Source organism: Aquarana catesbeiana, linkage group LG11 (assembly GCF_042186555.1).
Source record: "Aquarana catesbeiana isolate 2022-GZ linkage group LG11, ASM4218655v1, whole genome shotgun sequence".
Taxonomy (NCBI): domain Eukaryota; kingdom Metazoa; phylum Chordata; class Amphibia; order Anura; family Ranidae; genus Aquarana; species Aquarana catesbeiana.
Window position 1 is genome coordinate 282,302,569 of NC_133334.1, and position 20,617 is coordinate 282,323,185.

The window sequence follows — 20,617 nt, forward strand, 5'->3', positions numbered from 1 at the left end:
ATGCTAGATTATATATATATAGATATAGATATATATCTATATCTATATATATAGATATAGATATATCTATATATATCTATATCTATATCTATATCTATATCTATATCTATATATCTATATGAAAAAGGAACTGAAGGATCCGTGTCTTCAATTCCTTTCTCTGTCTCAAAGGAGAGATGTTAGGGGTCTGTTTAAAATGATGTAAAAAAATAAAATTAAAAAAGTAAAATATATTTTAAAAAATGTAAAAAAATAAGTAAAAATAATTAGAGAAATTGTTCAAATTGTAAAAAAAAAATAATAATAATATAAATAATTAAAAAAAGAAAAAAACTTAGATTTTTGTAATGGGGGTGGGGGGGTCCCTATCAGGTTGGCTGTACGGGGGGGGGGGGGGGGGGGGGGGGCGTGATTTCTAAGGACAACCCTGTGCCTAGCAGAGTCCTGCATGGAGTCCAGTATTCTGGTCGGTCTCACCTGACTTGGGGTAGGTGACAATCAGCACATCGCCTTCCTTGAACTGGAAGTCCTGGGCATACTGGAGGGACTCGGGGGTGTGCAGGTGTCCTGGCAGCGGGATGCCAGTGAAGAGTTCGGTGACAGACATCCTGTCCATGCCAGGGCTGCGCCTTCTCTGTGCTCAGTGATGGAGCCTCCAGCAATGAGAAGTGGAGGAAGCTGTGCGGGTCGAGGGGGAAGTGATCAGCGTCCTCCGCTTCCTCTTCAGTGTCTGTCGGGGGAGATGAGCAGAGAATGAACAGGGGGCAGCACAGTGCAAATACAACAAAACATCATCTAGAGCCCGGGGCAAACATGCCAAACTGCCCCCCCCCCCACCCCCCAAGATATATTTTGCATCATATGTCAGCAAAAAAAAAAAAAAAAAAGTTGAGCACTAATCTGCATGCTTCCCCCCCTAAACATAAATCCCCCCCCCCCTCCTCCCAGGACAAATCCACCCCCCCCCCCATACTGATATTCCCCCTCCCAGCACAAATCTTTGACTCCCCCCCCACAAATCGCAGAACGCACATTTGAGATGCCGTTCATTTGAAATAGCACCTAAAATCGCAGTGCGGATCTGCCACGATTGTCGCCTAACACCCCATTCACACCCGAGCGATTATCTGCTTGAAGCTCAAAAACGCCGGAGGAGGAAATAAAAAAAAAAAAAAAACAATTACTCTTTATGGAGACGGTTCACATCTCCACTCCGAATCGCCTGAAGCTCAAACAAGTTCTGGAGCTTTTTTTTTATCGCTCAAATTGGGCAGATTTGGGCATTTTTGGCGCATTTGCAACCCCATTGAAATGAATGGAAACGCGCCAGTCGCGCATTTTTGTGCCTTTTCTGCTCAAATAAATAAAAAAATAAATAAATACATAGTAATAATATATGAATAAATAAATGTAAAATAAATACACAATGAACTAAAAATCATCATAGATAAGTAAAATAAATTAATAATATGTAATACATTATTAAATAAATTAACCTCTAACCTTAAAAATATTAAATACATTATTATTAATAACAAACAATAAACACCCAGACTCGAACAAAAAAAAATACATTAATAATACCAATAATAAATTGTTTTAGGGTGTTTAGTTATTTATTATTATTACATTTTTTTAAGGGGTGAGGGTTAAAGTTAAAGGTTAATTATCTATTGTTACTTAGTATTAATTTGTTGAATTTATTTATTTTTTTATTTATGATTATTTGTGTATTTATTTTACATTTATTTAGTATTATTCGTATAATAATAAAATAAAAAATAAATAAAATAATAATAACCCTAACCCCAAACTCCTAATCCTAACCCTAACCTAAACTGAACTCAAACCCCTTACCCTAATGAAAAAAAACAACAACATTATAATAAATGAATAATAAAAGCTAAAAGAAATAAAAGCTAAATGGAAAAGCTAAAAAAGCTGAAATACCTAGCAACAAATGATGCAACAGATAACAGTTTTCTCTATTGGCTAATAAAAAATATATATATTATTATTATTATTATTAATAATAATAATAATAACAGTTTCCCCTATTGGCTAATAAAATATATATATATATATATATATTATTATTATTATTATTATTATTATTATTATTAATAATAATAATAATAATAATAATAATAATAATAATAATAATAAATTGTGTTAGGGTGTTTAGTTATTTATTATTATTACATTTTTTTAAGGGGTGTGGGTTAAAGTTAAGGGTTAAGTACTTATTGTTACTTAGTATTAATTTGTTGAATGTATTATTTTTTTTTTTATTTAGGATTATTATTTGTGTATTTATTTTACATTTATTTATTATTATTATTATTATTTTTATTTTTGGGCTCATCGTTGGGGGGGAGGGGGGGAGGTCAGCACAGTCTCTGTACATACAAGAGTAGAGCCATCTGCACAGATCCTTCCATTCAATCAAACGGGATGACGTCATTTTCTCAGAACTCCCTCACTGGCCCCTTATATAAGCAACTTCTATCCACCCCGTGAAGAGTTCTCTGTTACTAAACGAGGTCTTATATTTATAGCAGGCGGAGGTGGAATTACGGCGTCCCTCCGGATTTATCTGCCGCACACGTGTACAAACGACCGAACATTGCGTGGGAATAAAATCTCATCTCACATATTAGTCACTAAAACAACTAAATATGAATTCTTCGGGACTTGCCAACACTTTATACATTTCCTGAGGTTTAAGATTTTCTTTTCTTCGGTTGAAGGGAGGAGGAGTTACCCATATTTAGTTTTGGACGATCGAGTGTACAGTGAGGGGTAAAAAGTATTTGATCGGCTGCTGATTTTGTGACACAGAAACGATCCGTCTATAACTTTATTGGTCGGTTTATTATAACAGTGAGAGACAAAATAACAAAAATATCCAGAAAAAGCGCATTTCAAAAAAGTTATAAAGTGATTTGCATTTTAATGAGTGAAATAAGTATTTGACCCCCTTAGTGGTTGGTGGAGAAACCCTTGTTGGCGATCGCAGAGGTCAGACGTTTCTTGGAGTTGGCCTCCAGGTTCGCTCACATCTCAGGAGGGATTTTGTCCTCTTTGCAGATCATTAAGGTTTCCAGGATGACATTTGGTAACTCGAACCTTCAGCTCCCTCCACATATTTTCTATGGGATTAAGGTCTGGAGACCGGCTAGGCCACTCCAGGACCTCAATGTGCTTCTTCTTGAGCCACCACCTTTGTTGCCTTGGCTGTGTGTTTTCCTGTGTCCCTGCAAAGCAGGGAATTAATTCCATCTCTTCCCTAAAAGCACCTCACACAGAACACCTAAACACTGGCTAGGCACACAGTTAACCCTTTGATGTTTAACCCTGATGTTTAACTCTTCCCAGCCAGTGTCATTAGTACAGTGACAGTGCATATTTTTAGCACTGATCACTGTATTAGTGTCACTGGTTTCCTAAAAGTGTAAAAAGTGTCAGTTAGGCTACTTTCACACTGGGGCATTGGCGGTAAAGCACCGCTATTTTTAACCGTTTAACCCCCGCTAACGGTTAAAAATGGTTTAAAGCGCATGCAAAGCGTCGCGCTTTGCCCACACTTCAGCAGCGCTGCCCATTGATTTCAATGGGCAGGGGCACTGTAGGAACAGTGTATACACCGCTCCTACAGCGCCTCAACCATGTGGCTTGCAGGACTTTTTTTGGCGTCCTGCCAGCGCACCGCTCCAGTGTGAAAGCCCTCGGGGCTCTCACATTGGAGTGAGGGGAGAGGCGCTTTCAAGGCGCCATTTTTAGCGCCATAACGCCTGTAAAGCGCCTCAGTGTGAAAGCAGCATAAGTGTCCAAATGTCCACCGCAAAATCGCAGTCTCGCTATAAGTCGCTGATCACCGCCATTACTAGTAAAAATAAATAAATAAATACATACAGTTTTTTTTAAAAATCCCAGTTTGTAGACATTATAATTTTTGCATAAACAAATCAATATACGCTTATTGGGATTTTTTTTTTTTTTTTTTTTTACCAAAGACATGTAGCCAAATACATATTGGCCTAAATTGATGAAGAAATTCGATTTTTTTAAGCTTTTTTTTTTTTTTTTTATTGGATATGTTTTATAGCGGAAAGTAAAAAATATTGGGGTTTTTTTCACAGTGGTCACTCTTTTTTTGTTTATAGTGCAAAAACAAAAAAACGCCGAGGTGATCAAATACCACCAAAAGAAAGCTCTATTTGTGGGGAAAATAGGACATCAATTTTATTGGGTACAACGTCGCACGACCGCGCAATTGTCAGTTGAAGTAATGCAGTGCCGTATCACAAAAAATGGCCTGGTCATGAAGGAGGTAAGTGGTTAAATACCGCTTTAAGCTTGGTACATAGGCATTTACACAGGGTGTGCCAGGTGTGCCTGGGCACATACAATCACCCAGTGTGGTGCAGATTCCCACTGTTTAAACCTAACGGGGCTCCTAAAAAATTTGCAAAAAATATCATTAAAAAAAAATAAAAATAATAATAATAAAAATAAAAACTACTGACACCATCCACTGCTCTACTGACACCGTCCACTGCTCTACTGACACCGTCCACTGCCCTACTGACACCGTCCACTGCCCTACTGACACCGTCCACTGCCCTACTGACACCGTCCACTGCTCTACTGACACCGTCCACTGCTCTACTGACACCGTCCACTGCTCTACTGACACCGTCCACTGCCCTACTGACACCCTCCACTGCTCTACTGACACCGTCCACTGCTCTACTGACACCGTCCTCTGCCCCTACTGACACTGTCCACTGCTCTACTGACACCGTCCACTGCTCTACTGACACCGTCCACTGCTCTACTGACACCATCCACTGCCCTACTGACACCGTCCACTGCTCTACTGACACCGTCCACTGCTCTACTGACACCGTCCACTGCTCTACTGACACCGTCCACTGCTCTACTGACACCGTCCTCTGCTCTACTGACACCATCCACTGCCCTACTGACACCCTCCACTGCTCTACTGACACCGTCCACTGCTCTACTGACACCGTCCACTGCTCTACTGACACCGTCCACTGCTCTACTGACACCCTCCACTGCTCTACTGACACCGTCCACTGCTCTACTGACACCATCCACTGCCCTACTGACACCGTCCACTGCTCTACTGACACCGTACACTGCTCTACTGACACCGTCCACTGCTCTACTGACACCGTCCACTGCTCTACTGACACCGTCCACTGCTCTACTGACACCGTCCACTGCCCTACTGACACCGTCCACTGCCCTACTGACACCGTCCACTGCCCTACTGACACCGTCCACTGCCCTACTGACACCGTCCACTGCTCTACTGACACCATCCACTGCCCTACTGACACCGTCCACTGCTCTACTGACACCGTCCACTGCTCTACTGACACCGTCCACTGCTCTACTGACACCGTCCTCTGCTCTACTGACACCGTCCACTGCCCTACTGACACCGTCCACTGCTCTACTGACACCATCCACTGCTCTACTGACACCGTCCTCTGCTCTACTGACACCGTCCTCTGCTCTACTGACACCGTCCACTGCCCTACTGACACCGTCCACTGCTCTACTGACACCATCCACTGCTCTACTGACACCGTCCACTGCTCTACTGACACCGTCCTCTGCTCTACTGACACCGTCCACTGCTCTACTGACACCATCCACTGCCCTACTGACACCGTCCTCTGCTCTACTGACACCGTCCACTGCTCTACTGACACCATCCACTGCCCTACTGACACCGTCCTCTGCTCTACTGACACCGTCCTCTGCCCTACTGACACCGTCCTCTGCTCTACTGACACCGTCCACTGCTCTACTGACACCATCCACTGCCCTACTGACACCGTGCTCTGCTCTACTGACACCGTCCACTGCCCTACTGACCGTCAGTATACACACATACACGGACACATGTTTGGGGTGCACACTGTAGGTGGTGCACACCTATGTCTCGGTTATCTTGGTGTTCAGTTTACAATGCTAATGCCCTCTGTGGATGTAGAGAGAGGATTAGAGGGAAATAATGAAGGTGAGGAATGTACAGAGTGAAGGTTGGAGATCTTTAGGAAACAAGAAGAGAATTCAGAGATACAAGTGCCAGTTCACACAGAGGCGGCTTTAATGTCGCCCCGACTCTCGCCCGACTCTAAAGGCAACCCTGTACAACGCGACTTCAACGACTTCTGTATAGATGTCAATGAAAGTCGCTCCGAAGTCGCCCCAAAGTAATGCAGGAATCTTTTTCTAAGTCAGAGCGACTTGAGTTTCATTGCAATGCATGGAGCGCGTCTTGTCAGGCGATTAAGTCGCCCGATAGGTCGCCCCGGTGTGACCCGGCACTGAGGGATAATCCACACAGGATTACTTTCCATACATCTGTATTATTTTTGCTCATACAATGGAAGAGAAAAACAAATGAAAGGAATTTCTCACCCGCTGACGTTTTCTTGGGCAGCCGGGGCAGCAGAGATCTTTTCTTGCTTTGTTCAGTGCGGAGGAATTTGCTGGTCCTATATAAAGCTCTTACCTCCCACTTCCGAACACTAAGAAAAGGGGAGGAAGTTTAAAGAAGCCGTTCAGCAGAAAAGTGCAATACAGATAGAATGAAATCTGAGTTTGGAAATCAGTTTGTCATTTATAATAATTGAATAAAATTTCCAGTGTGAGGATATTTCTGGTGACGTTGGATTGCCGGGTACAGTTCAGCATTCCCGTGTAGAAGAATCCGGGGAAGTGAATGTGACCCGGGAATGGCTCCGGGTCGGATCAGACGCAGGATGCCAATTTACCCCGACTAACCGATCCATTGTTTTTTTTACCACTTCGCCTCTCACACCCTCTGGAGCAGAGCAATTTTTATATTTCTGCTTCAGACCTGTTTTTGCGGCAATGACTTTGCCATTACTAAGGATAAAAAGGGTTTTTTTTTTAATGAAATAAATGGTGTTGTTGTCATCAGGGGCGGCCCGTCCATCCCCTACCATTTCCCCTGTCGCCCTTACTATCCATGCACCCAGCCCCTTTCAGGACACCGGGCGCATGAATTCCTATGGCGGGGCTGGGCGGTGTACATAAGTATCACAGGCTCCTCCCATGTACATAAGTATCACAGACTCCTCCCATGTACATAAGTATCACAGGCTCCTCCCATGTACATAAGTATCACAGGCTCCTCCCATGTACATAAGTATCACAGGCTCCTCCCATGTACATAAGTATCACAGGCTCCTCCCATGTACATAAGTATCACAGGCTCCTCCCATGTACACAAGTATCACAGGCTCCTCCCATGTACATAAGTATCACAGGCTCCTCCCATGTACATATGTATCACAGGCTCCTCCCATGTACATAAGTATCACAGGCTCCTCCCATGTACATAAGTATCACAGGCTCCTCCCATGTACATAAGTATCACAGACTCCTCCCATGTACATAAGTATCACAGGCTCCTCCCATGTACATAAGTATCACAGGCTCCTCCCATGTACATAAGTATCACAGGCTCCTCCCATGTACATAAGTATCACAGGCTCCTCCCATGTACATAAGTATCACAGGCTCCTCCCATGTACATAAGTATCACAGGCTCCTCCCATGTACATAAGTATCACAGGCTCCTCCCATGTACATAAGTATCACAGGTTCCTCCCATGTACATAAGTATCACAGACTCCTCCCATCATCACAGACTCCTCCCATGTACATAAGTATCACAGACTCCTCCCATCATCACAGACTCCTCCCATGTACATAAGTATCACAGACTCCTCCCATCATCACAGGCTCCGCCCATGTACATAAGTATCACAGACTCCTCCCATCATCACAGATTCCTCCCATGTACATAAGTATCACAGACTCCTCCCATGTACATAAGTATCACAGACTCCTCCCATGTACATAAGTATCACAGACTCCTCCCATCATCACAAACTCCTCCCATGTACATAAGTATCACAGACTCCTCCCATCATCACAGACTCCTCCCATGTACATAAGTATCACAGACTCCTCCCATCATCACAGGCTCCTCCCATGTACATAAGTATCACAGACTCCTCCCATGTACATAAGTATCACAGACTCCTCCCATGTACATAAGTATCACAGGCTCCTCCCATGTACATAAGTATCACAGGCTCCTCCCATGTACATAAGTATCACAGGCTCCTCCCATGTACATGTTTCCAAATCCTGTCCAATCACCTGAATTTACCACAGGAGGACTCCAATCAAGTTGTAGAAACATCTCAAGGATGATCAGTGGAAACAGGAGGCACCTGAGCTCAATTCTGAGTGTCATGGGAGGAGCCTGTGATACTTATTTACATGGGAGGAGCCTGTGATACTTATGGACATGGGAGGAGCCTGTGATACTTATGGACATGGGAGGAGCCTGTGATACTTATGGACATGGGAGGAGCCTGTGATACTTATGTACATGGGAGGAGCCTGTGATACTTATGTACATGGGAGGAGCCTGTGATACTTATTTACATGGGAGGAGCCTGTGATACTTATGGACATGGGAGGAGCCTGTGATACTTATGTACATGGGAGGAGCCTGTGATACTTATTTACATGGGAGGAGCCTGTGATACTTATGGACATGGGAGGAGCCTGTGATACTTATGGACATGGGAGGAGCCTGTGATACTTATGGACATGGAAGGAGCCTGTGATACTTAAGTACATGGGAGGAGTCTGTGATACTTATGTACATGGGAGGAGTCTGTGATACTTAAGTACATGGGAATATTAAATTTTTTATTTTTAATACATTTGCAAAGATTTCCAACAAACTTCTCTCGCGTTGTCATTATGGGGATTGTTTGTAGAAATTTGAGGAAAATAATGAATTGAATCCATTTTGGAATAAGGCTGTAACATAACAAAATGTGGAAAAAGTGAAGAGCTGTGAATACTTTCTGGATGCTCTGTATAATGATGATTTGGAGCACTTTTATGAATGGAATTGTATTTATAAAATTCATAATTAGCTTAACATCTATGTAGGTATATACAGCGCTGCACGTTTCCTTTTCATTTGATGCATGTATACATAAGGGGGATGAGTTAAGTGCCAGCAGCTTGGTCTCTAACATATAATACAATGTAATACTGACATATAATCACACACAGAGGTTGGACTTGATGGACTTGTGTCTTTTTTCAGCCTCACCTACTATGTAACTATGTAACTATATGTAACTATGTAATTATATAGAATTAGAGTTGCTCCAAGAAACTATTTGTGTTACTTCGGCCAGCACCATGTCCTGGTGGGGGTGGGGGGAGGGGGGGATTCCTCCACCTTTATCTGCGGATGAAGAAATCTCTTCATTTTTCTTCTTTAGTTTATCTCAGGGGGCTGAACAAAATATAATAATAATATTCTTGTATGGTCTCTTAAAGGACTGCAGGGTGAAGAAGAGTTGGAAGAGATAAGTAAGGCGGAAAGGTTGTCAGACAGACAGTCAGCATGACGACTCCTGAAGTGGAATGGGCAGATCTGTATGGGGGGTGGGGCAGGATGTGTGCAGTGAGGGGGGGGGGACAGAAGAAAGTGAACGGGGGAGGGGGGGGGCGGTGTGAGACTGTCCGATTTACTGCATGATCTTACCGACAAGTAGAACACGAAGGGAGGGGAAGTCGTCAGCAGAAAGGTGGAGTGACCTGGAAGGAGAATCGGAACATTATCACAGATTGTGAGCACTTGTGCTGCAAGTGTGAAAATGATTTGCTAAGCCATCGCTAGACTTGTCCAGCTTTACAAGTTTGTTGCACAATTGCTGCAAGTCCGCATTGCATGACTCCAGATCAACCTTCTTTACAAACATTCTGCAAGTTCTGGTTCAGTATACAGCGCCTTGAATTCCCCACATTTTGTTACAACCAAAAATAGCATCATGAAGGCCAAGGAACACACCAGACAGGTCAGGGATAAAGTTGTGGAGAAGTATAAAGCAGGGTTAGGTTATAACAAAATCTCCCAAGCTTTGAACATCTCACGGAGCTCTGTTCAATCCATCATCGGAAAATGGAAAAAGTATGGCACAACTGCAAACCTACCAAGACATGGCCGTCCACCTAAACTGACCGGCCGGGCAAGGAGAGCATTCATCAGAGAAGAGCCAAGAGGTCCATGGTAACTCTGGAGGAGCTGCAGAGATCCACAGCTCAGGTGGGAGAATCTGTCCACAGGACAACTATTAGTCGTGTTCTCCACAAATCTGCCCTTTATGGAAGAGTGACAAGAAGAAAGACATTGGTGAAAGAAAGTCATAAGAAGTCCTGTTTGTAGTTTGTGAGAAGCCATGTGGAGGACACAGCAAACATGTGGAAGAAGGTGATCTGGTCAGATGAGACCAAAATTCAACTTTATGGCCTAAAAGCAAAACGCTATGTGTGTGGGAAACTAACACTGCACATCACCCTGAACACACCATCCCCACCGTGAAACATGGTGGTGGCAGTATCATGTGGTGGGGATGGTTTTCTTCAGCAGGGACAGGGAAGCTGGTCAGAGTTGATGGGAAGATGGATGGAGCCAAATACAGGACAATCTTAGAAGAAAACCTGTTAGAGTCTACAAAAGACTTGAGACTGGGGCGGAGGTTCACCTTCCAGCAGGACAACGACCCGAAACATCCAGCCAGAGCTACAATGGAATGGTTTAGATCAAAGCATATTCATGTGTTAGAATGGCCCAGTCACAGTCCAGACCTAAATCACATTGAGAATCTGTGGCAAGACTTGAAAATTGCTGTTCACAGACGCTCTCCATCCAATCTGACAGAGCTTGAGATATTTTACAAAGAAGAATGGGCAGAAATGTCCTCTCTAGATGTGCAAAGCTGGTAGAGACATCCCCAAAAAGACTTGTAGAGAAAGGGGGTTCTACAAAGTATTGACTCCGGGGGGCGCCATACAAATTCCCCTCCCCCACACTTTTCACATATTTATTTGTATCATTTATCATTTTCCTTCCACTTCACAATTATGTGACACTTTGTGTTGGTCTATCACATAAAATCCCAATAAAATACATTTATGGTTTTGGTTGTAACATGACAAAATGTGGAACATTTCATGGGGTATGAATACTTTTTCATGGCACTGTATTTTGTGCAATATTCATCCCTCCACAGGGGGTCACTGTGGCTGAATTTTCATGCTGTAGTCTTGCAGAGCTCTTGCTGTAGACTCACCGCTGCAACTTTGCTCTTGCTAGAGACTCGCTACGCAAATTTGCTACAAATTGGAAAAGTGTCAACTAGAACTTGTGCTTCAAGTGCTCTGCAAGTGTGCGACTTACCAGTGAAAATGTGCAGCACGTTACCAAGACTTACACTTCAAAAAGATCCTTAGGTGAGTCAATAAATTAGTTCCAAAAGGTACTTAGAAATAGACCCCCCCCCCCAGCTCTGCTATAGCTGGGACCTCGATGACCATTAGCAAACTCCAGCAGACCCACCTCAAAGGTGCAGCAGTCCCTGAAGCTGTGGGACTTCTCCAGCAGGACATGAACATGACTGCGCCAGACTATTTATGTTCTCCCCAAGTCACCTTCTGGACACACCTCCCCAGGTATTGGCTCACACACAATAAATATTCCAGCTGCCCATTTGACCCTCCTCACCCCATGCTCTAGAAACCTTTAAAAGGCAGCGGAAAATAGTCAAACCTGCAAGATCCAGAACAGTCCAAAGAAATCAATAGCTGCTCCAATGATTACAGAGAGGCCAAAAAGAACTAAAAATGTACTTATCTTTCTAACTACATCTTTTAAATATGTGGAGGAGTTGGAGCAAAGCTGGACCCAAGTACCTGTAATTGGGGCAGAGTTGGGTCTGATTACCCGGAGCAAAGCTAAACCTGAGTACCTGGAGTTGGAGCAGAGCTGGAAATGAGTAGCTGGATCAGAGTTGGACCTTAGTAACTGAAACAGAGCTGAACCTGAGTAGCTGAAACAAAAGATTACCTGAACCTGTCTAGCTGGAGATGGATGAGAGCTCACCTTAAATAGCTGGAGCTGAGATGGAAGCGAGTATCTGGAGCTGGATATTAGCAGTGGGAGCTGAACCTGAGTAGCTGGAGATAAAGTACAGTGGAACCTCGGATTACGAGTATAATCCGTTCCAGGAGAATGCTCGTAATCCAAAGTACTCGCATATCAAAGCGACTTTTCCCATTGAAGTCAATGGAAACGAAAATAATTTATTCCGCATTGACTTCAATGGGATGCAATACCGCACGCGGCCAGAAGCGGGGGGGGCGCCGGAGAGCCTCAGAAACGGGCGAAAAGCCCGAGCACACTTCGGCTGACCTCTGCAAACCTCAGAAAGACTCCGTTCACGAGCCTTTCCGAGGTTTGCCGAGGTCAGAACTCTCCTCCGGCCCTTCCGTGCATTTCCGAACGCCGACGTTTGGCGCTGTTTGGCTGCGGCGCCCCCCACCTAAGGCCAAAAGCGGTACTGCACACCGCTTTTGGCCTGAATCCTGCTCGTTTTGTGAGACAACACTCGCAAACAGAGTTAGGATTTTTAGAAATACAGTGCTCGTATTGTGAAACGCTTGATTACCGCGTTACTCGCAATCCGATGTTCCACTGTAGAAGTAGCTGAATCTGGATCAGAGCTGGACATTGATAGCTGGAGCTGAGTGCATGACGAGCTGGAAGTGAGTAGCTGGAGCTAGATCAGAATTTGATTTTGGTAGCTGGGCCAGGAGCGGAGAGTAAGAGTCTGGATCAGAGTTGGGCCTGAGTAGCTGGGAGGTGGGTGGCTGGAACTGGATTGAAGTTGAAACTTAGAAGCTGGATCTGAGCAGTTGGATCTGGATGGGAGCTGGACAGGGGCAGCTCATCTGTTGGGGCGCCCGGGCGCCGCCCCCCCTATCCATGTGTCCGGCCCTTTGCATGACGCCAGGAGCATGAGTTCCAACGGGGGGGTGTTTTTTTTTAAGCACCTGCTTAGAGCCAGAGGCTCTAATAGGCTTCAAAATAGGGTGGGCTTGGGGGGTGCAAAGCATTACACTACAAGCCCACCTAGGTGGCTTACAATAGCGAATGAATATTCACTATAGAAACAATGATCCTCCTCCCAGCCAATCATAAAGTGGGTCTGAGACCTGTTTCCCAGGAGAAGGGAGGAAATGTAAGGCGCCGTGATGCCCAATGAGAGCAGGGGAAGACGCTGATGATGCCCGATGAGAGCAGGGGAAGACGCTGATGATGCCCGTCGCCTAGGTAAAGCACTGCCCGCCATAGATAGGGTAAGTGCTCCAGACCCAACCGGACCAGGGAGGGTTTCCGTGGGTGCGCTGTTTGCCACCCCCTTCCCCCCCCCCTAAAAAAAATAAATAAAAAAAAAAAAAAAATTACCACCAGCCACCACTGGAGCTGGACCCAAGTAGTTGGATCTGGATGGGGCCTGGACATGAGTAGTTAGATGTGGGTGGGAGCCGGACCTGGGTAGTTGGATCTGGATGGGGCCTGGACATGAGTAGTTGCATATGGGTGGGAGCCGGACGTGGGTAGTTGGATCTGGATGGGGCCTGGACATGAGTAGTTGGATGTGGGTGGGAGCCGGACCTGGGTAGTTGGATCTGGATGGGGCCTGGACATGAGTAGTTGCATGTGGGAGGGAGCCGGACCTGGGTAGTTGCATCTGGATGGGGCCTGGACATGAGTAGTTGGATGTGGGTGGGAGCCGGACCTGGGTAGTTGGATCTGGATGGGGCCTGGACATGAGTAGTTGCATGTGGGAGGGAGCCGGACCTGGGTAGTTGGATCTGGATGGGGCCTGGACATGAGTAGTTGGATGTGGGTGGGAGCCGGACCTGGGTAGTTGGATCTGGATGGGGCCTGGACATGAGTAGTTGGATGTGGGTGGGAGCCGGACCTGGGTAGTTGGATCTGGATGGGGCCTGGACATGAGTAGTTGGATGTGGGTGGGAGCCAGACCTGGGTAGTTGGATCTGGATGGGGCCTGGACATGAGTAGTTGGATGTGGGTGGGAGCCAGACCTGGGTAGTTGGATCTGGATGGGGCCTGGACATGAGTAGTTGGATGTGGGTGGGAGCCAGACCTGGGTAGTTGGATCTGGATGGGGCCTGGACATGAGTAGTTGGATGTGGGTGGGAGCCAGACCTGGGTAGTTGGATCTGGATGGGGCCTGGACATGAGTAGTTGGATGTGGGTGGGAGCCAGACCTGGGTAGTTGGATCTGGATGGGGCCTGGACATGAGTAGTTGGATGTGGGTGGGAGCCAGACCTGGGTAGTTGGATCTGGATGGGGCCTGGACATGAGTAGTTGGATGTGGGTGGGAGCCGGACGTGGGAAGTTGGATCTGGATGGGGCCTGGACATGAGTAGTTGGATGTGGGTGGGAGCCGGACCTGGGTAGTTGGATCTGGATGGGGCCTGGACATAAATAGTTGGATGTGGGTGGGAGCCGGACCTGGGTAGTTGGATCTGGATGGGGCCTGGACATGAGTAGTTGCATGTGGGAGGGAGCCGGACCTGGGTAGTTGGATCTGGATGGGGCCTGGACATGAGTAGTTAGATGTGGGTGGGAGCCGGACCTGGGTAGTTGGATCTGGATGGGGCCTGGACATGAATAGTTGGATGTGGGTGGGAGCCGGACCTGGGTAGTTGGATCTGGATGGGGCCTGGACATGAGTAGTTGGATGTGGGTGGGAGCCGGACCTGGGTAGTTGGATCTGGATGGGGCCTGGACATGAGTAGTTGGATGTGGGTGGGAGCCGGACCTGGGTAGTTGGATCTGGATGGGGCCTGAACATGAGTAGTTGGATGTGGGTGGGAGCCGGACCTGGGTAGTTGGATTTGGATGGGGCCTGGACATGAATAGTTAGATGTGGGTGGGAGCCGGACCTGGGTAGCTGGATTTGGATGGGGCCTGGACATGAATAGTTAGATGTGGGTGGGAGCCAGACCTGGGTAGTTGGATTTGGATGGGGCCTGGACATGAGTAGTTGGATGTGGGTGGGAGCTGGACCTGGGTAGTTGGATTTGGATGGGGCCTGGACATGAGTAGTTGGATGTGGGTGGGAGCTAGGGTTGCCACATCATTCCTTTAATCCAGGACACGCATTCATTATTAATTATATATGTGGAATGGAGGGGGGGTATGTGGAATGGAGAAGGGGGGTATTTGGAATGGAGAAGGGGGGAGGGGGGGGTATGTGGAATGGAAAATGGGGGTACAATATAAAGGTATCCTGATATAAAGGTTTGAGAAGTCAGATGGAGATCTGGTTGCGCTCGGCGTGTGAATCCGATCGTGTAATCTGAGATCGTGGCCTCAGAGAATTCTGTAGGCGATTGTATTTATATTCTCACACTTAGCATTACAGAACGGCACAAAGGACTCATTCATATAGGGACGTGTTCACACGACCTTTAGTCTGGGTTTCCATGGCCAGCTGGAAGGGATCCAAAAAGGGAATGCTGAAGTCAATCATTGTCTGTATTCCGGTAAAGGATCATGAATGGTGGGACACGGTGAAGTCAAGTCTTACCTTTTTTTTTTTTTTTTTATACACATGCAATACCATATACCGGCCTACAGATGGCGCTATGTTCCTCCTCAGTCGGTTTTAGTGCTCATATAGCAATGTGCTGCAATGCAGTTAAATTCTCGCTCACCAATCCAGGGCTGGATTCAGACATCAAACTTTCCTGATTGTACAAAAAGGCGCAAGCAAACTCCGCCCCCTTGTGCCTTTGGATTATTTTAAATCCGTATTAAACCTAAAAGCCGACATGTATTATAATGCAGCTTACCAATTCTTAGATGTGATGGCTGCATTCGTTTTCTTAGGCTTTCTTTCCCTTATTTTTATGTAGTGATCCAGCAAGCAAGTCTGTGTTTTTCAACAGAAAAGCCCCCTTGCAGCTAGAGGGTTGGGACAAACCATTTACCACTGACAGGGGTGCTTACAATGATCAGCTTTTCATTTATTGATGTAAAACCTTTATCTGGACTACCTGTACATTGTCCGCTTCTTCCGGGTCTGGGGCGTGCATGCGCCGGCGACCTGCTCCTGCTGTGATTGGATACAGCGGAAGCCAATCAGCGGATCAGGTGGCAGTGATGGCCAATGTAGTCCAATGTACAACAGGGGTGGACAAAGCCACTAAAAAAGCTGCAATTAATGTGAAAAAACACAAACAAGATATACAAGAGAAAATCGCGCTGAGTAAAGTCCACAGTAAATTAAATGAATTATTTGTATGAAAACAGTCCCAAATTTGCATAGACAATGCGCATATCAATTCACCGATCGTTTAAATCAGCATACACTAAACATCATGTGAAATGAAGGCTTACCGGATAGCAAGCCAAAAACGTGCAGATGGCCGTAACCCTAGCCTGGGTTGTGGATCTTGGAGATAAAACCCGGAAAAATGAATTCCTCTCACCGCAAATAGTAAAGAATCCGTGGATAGCGGTATAAATCAAAAAATAAAATAAATAACATAGCGTGATACTGTAAAACTATAAATGGTATAAATAAGTACAGATTCTCTAGATCATAGAGCAAGGAAGGACAGAACGTCACCAATGTGAAAAGACCAAACATAGGTCCCATCACCACATAGAATTCCTCCTTACCAGACACTAGAAAAACCAGTCAAATATCTTTCCAGGAAGGCAAAGAAGTTATCTGAGTTCAACAAACACTTGGATATCAGACGCTGGTAACACTCACAGCACGGAACTAAGGGAACCGTCCGACCATAGATGCCAGTAGTGTGTAACCCAAGGAAAAATATAGCATACTATAGTGTAATACCATCAATACTGTTTTATTAAAAAAAGGGAATGCACTCACAGAAGCGAGAAAACATCAGGCATAAAAACGTAAGCCGGCCGGCCAGATTCAAAAGCTCCCGTCCACCTCGACGACACAAGCGTGGTGACGTCAGCACGTACCTCCTCAGACGCGTTTCGTCATAACTAACATTCTCAATGGTGAACGGGCAGCGTGCTGAGTCACCACCTCTTATACAACCACACCTCGGTCTGAGTCACAAGTGCGAATCCATAGCCACCATCTTTATCGTGGGCGGCCCTCGCTATGTGTTAAATTTACAACGAGACCAAGGGAAAAGAGCCATAGCAGCCATCTTGATCATGGGCGGCCCTCACTATGTGTTAAATTTACATCAAACCAAAAGAATGAAATGGGGAACGGGCAACACATTAGGTTACCACCTCCTCCAAGGCTGCACCCAGGACAAGATGGTGGTATGGGACAATAACCACCATTTTTTATCACGGGCAGCCCTTTTTCCAAAAATGAAATGAAATAAATAAAAATGAATATAAACAAATAAAAAATATATAATAAATTGTAACTATTAAAACAAAAAAACGTAAAAGATGAGACCATATAAATATATTCAAAGGAAAAAGAAAAAAGAAAAAACACCTATTGTACGGATAGATAAATAAGCTTAAAATTGATACCGTAATCTGATAGTGGTTAATTAAGCACAAAGAGCAACAGAAACTAAATGTACTATAAATGTATATAAAGACAAAAATAAAAAAATAAAAAATATCGAATATCAAAAAACTTATATATATTATAAGTGTGTGTAAAAGAATATATTACACCCTCTGGACAATCTTAACTCTCAGAGATAAGTGGAAACCACAAATAAAAATCTAAAATAATCCAGAATGTGTATGCTATACATCTTAGGTGAAAAAGATTTAATAAAATGAAAAGAGCACTGTGTAGCAATATCCAAAAAAAGTTTTTTATATTAAATATAATATTATTGAAAATTATTCCAAAAAATATTTTGGAATTATATTAAATTGTGTATAAATATTAGTAAAGAAAAAAAATATAATGGCAATAATTTGATTCTGAGTAGGGGGACAATTTGCAGAGCCTCGCATAGGTGTCTCAGACCAAGTTTACAATCAGTCACAACTAGGAATTATCGATGAAAGCATTCACGTCTACATCTATATTGAGCCCATAGGGCACATAAGTCCTGGCTTTATGTATCCACGACATTTCTAGTTTGGGTTGTATAAGAGGTGGTGTCTCAGCACGCTGCCCGTTCCCCATTGAGAATGTTAGCTATGACGAAACGCGTCTGAGGAGTTACGTGCTGACGTCACCACGCTTGTCTCGTCGAGGTGGACGGGAGCTTTTGAATCTGGCCGGCTGGCTTACGTTTTTATGCCTGATGTTTTCTCGTTTCTGTAAGTGCATTCCCTTTTTTTAATAAAACAGTATTGATGGTATTACACTATAGTATGCTATATTTTTCCTTGGGTTACACACTACTGGCATCTATGGTGGGACGGTTCCCTCGGTCTGTACTGTGAGTGTTACCAGCGTCTGATATCCAAGTGTTTGTTGAACTCAGATAACTTCTTTGCCTTCCTGGAAAGATATTTGACTGGTTTTTCTAGTGTCTGGTAAGGAGGAATTCTATGTGGTGATTGGACCTATGTTTGTTTTTTTCACATTGGTGACGTTCTGTCCTTCCTTGCTCTATGATCTAGAGAATCTGTACTTCTTTATACCATTTATAGTTTTACAGTGTCACGCTATATTATTTATTTTATTTTTTGATTTATACCGCTATTCACGGATTCTTTACTATTTGCGGTGAGAGGAATTCATTTTTCCGGGTTTTATCTCCAAGATCCACAACCCAGGCTAGGGTTACGGCCATCTGCACGTTTTTGGCTTGCTATCCGGTAAGCCTTCATTTCACATGATGTTTAGTGTATGCTGATTTAAACGATCGGTGAATTGATATGCGCATTGTCTATGATGGCCAATCATTCACTGAAGAGGCAGGACAGAGGTCTGTCAGAGGGGAAGAGAGAGATCTTGTGTTCGCATCTAAACGAATGGAATGTAACAAATTAATAATAAAAAATTTTATGATTGTTATTTATTATTTATAATGCGTTACGTTCCATTTGTTTAGATGCGGCATTCGTTAGTTCGGATAATTCGTATTTGTTACATTCACTAACATCCAAATTTGAAAAAGGAAATTCCAATACCTATCATTGAATAGTTTTAGGTTACTTACACACTGGGGTGGGCCGGCGTGCGTCGGCGGTAAAGCGGCGCTATTTTTTAGCGTTGTAGTGCCTGTAAAGTGCCTCAGTGTGAAAGTAGCTTTAGTGATTATTTCAGACTTTCGAAAATTAGAAAAAAGAGATCTCTCTCTTCCTCCAGTCAGCCCATCCCCCCACACAGTTAGAAAACACTCCCTAGGGTCACACTTAACCCTTTAATCGCCCCCTGATGTTAACCCCTTCCCTGCCAGTGTCATTAGTAGAGTGACAGGCATGGGCGTCTGCAGGTAGGGGCAGGGGGGGGGGCAAGTGCCCCCCCCCCCCTGGAATCGGGGATCGGATCAGGAGTTCCCCACTCGGTCTGTCCTTGCATCAGGTGCCCCCGGCAGAGTCTGTCCTTGCATCAGGTGCCCCCGGCAGAGTCTGTCCTTGCATCAGGTGCCCCCGGCAGAGTCTGTCCTTGCATCAGGTGCCCCCGGCAGAGTCTGTCCTTGCATCAGGTGCCCCCGGCAGAGTCTGTCCTTGCATCAGGTGCCCCCGGCAGAGTCTGTATAGACCCACTCAGTGCAGACCCCCTCCATCAGTGCAGACCCCCTCAGTGCAGACCCCCTCCATCAGTGCAGACCCCCTCCATTAGTGCAGCCCCCCTCCATTAGTGCAGACCCCCTCAGTCCAGACCCCCTCCATCAGTGCAGATCTCCTCCATCAGTGCAGACCCCCTCCATCAGTGCAGACCCCCTCCATCAGTGCATACCCCCTCCATCAGTGCAGATCCCCTCCATCAGTGCAGACCCCCTACATCAGTGCAGACCCCACCTCTATTAGTGCAGACCGCCCCTCTATTACTGCAGCCCCCCCCTCTATTAGTGCAGCCCCCCCTCAGTGCAGCCCCCCTCTATTAGTGCAGCCCCCCCTATTAGTGCAGCCCCCCCTCAGTGCAGCCCCCCCTCTATTAGTGCAGACCCCCCTAGGTGCAGCCCCCCTCTATTAGTGCAGCCCCCCCTCTATTAGTGCAGCCCCCCTCAGTGCAGCCCCCCTCAATTAGTGCAGCCCCCTCAGTGCAGCCCCCCCTCTATTAGTGCAGACCCCCCCTCAATGCAGCCCCCCCTCTATTAGTGCAGACGCCCCCTAGGTGCAGCCCCCCTCAATTAGTGCAGCCCCCTCAGTGCAGCCCCCCCTCTATTAGTGCAGACCCCCCCTCAATGCAGCCCCCCCTCACCCCCCGCTCACCCCCCGCTCAGTGCAGGTGCGGCCGGCCGGTGTTCTGCCTGCCAAGAAAGTTCCCCTCGGCAAGTATGGACCCCCTGTACTGCGCAGGCGCAGCGCTTGCGCAGTACAGGGCTGGGGAACTTTCGGCAAGCCAAGGCGCCGTCGCCGTTGTCTTCTCCTTCAGTGGAGAGGGGAGGGGCCATGCAGCCGCTTCATTGGCTGCACGGATCGAGCCCCCTTCCTCTCTCCACTACGCAACACACAGTCACTAGGGGAAAGATCGA

At 45.6% G+C, this 20,617-nt stretch overlaps 1 protein-coding gene across 1 annotated transcript in view; it reads right to left on the reverse strand.

Moving 5' to 3' along the window:
• Positions 1-9,736, reverse strand: part of LOC141112852 (sulfotransferase 2B1-like) — a 33,262-nt gene extending 23,526 nt beyond the window's left edge. Inside the window, exons 1-3 of the mRNA XM_073605946.1 lie at positions 9,659-9,736; positions 6,466-6,575; positions 478-730 (exon numbers count right to left, since the gene is read on the reverse strand). Of these exons, the coding sequence (XP_073462047.1) occupies positions 478-616 (139 nt within the window). The 5' untranslated portion in view covers positions 617-730; positions 6,466-6,575; positions 9,659-9,736. The remainder of the gene's footprint in view (positions 1-477; positions 731-6,465; positions 6,576-9,658) is intronic.
• Between the last annotated feature and the right edge of the window lie 10,881 nt (positions 9,737-20,617).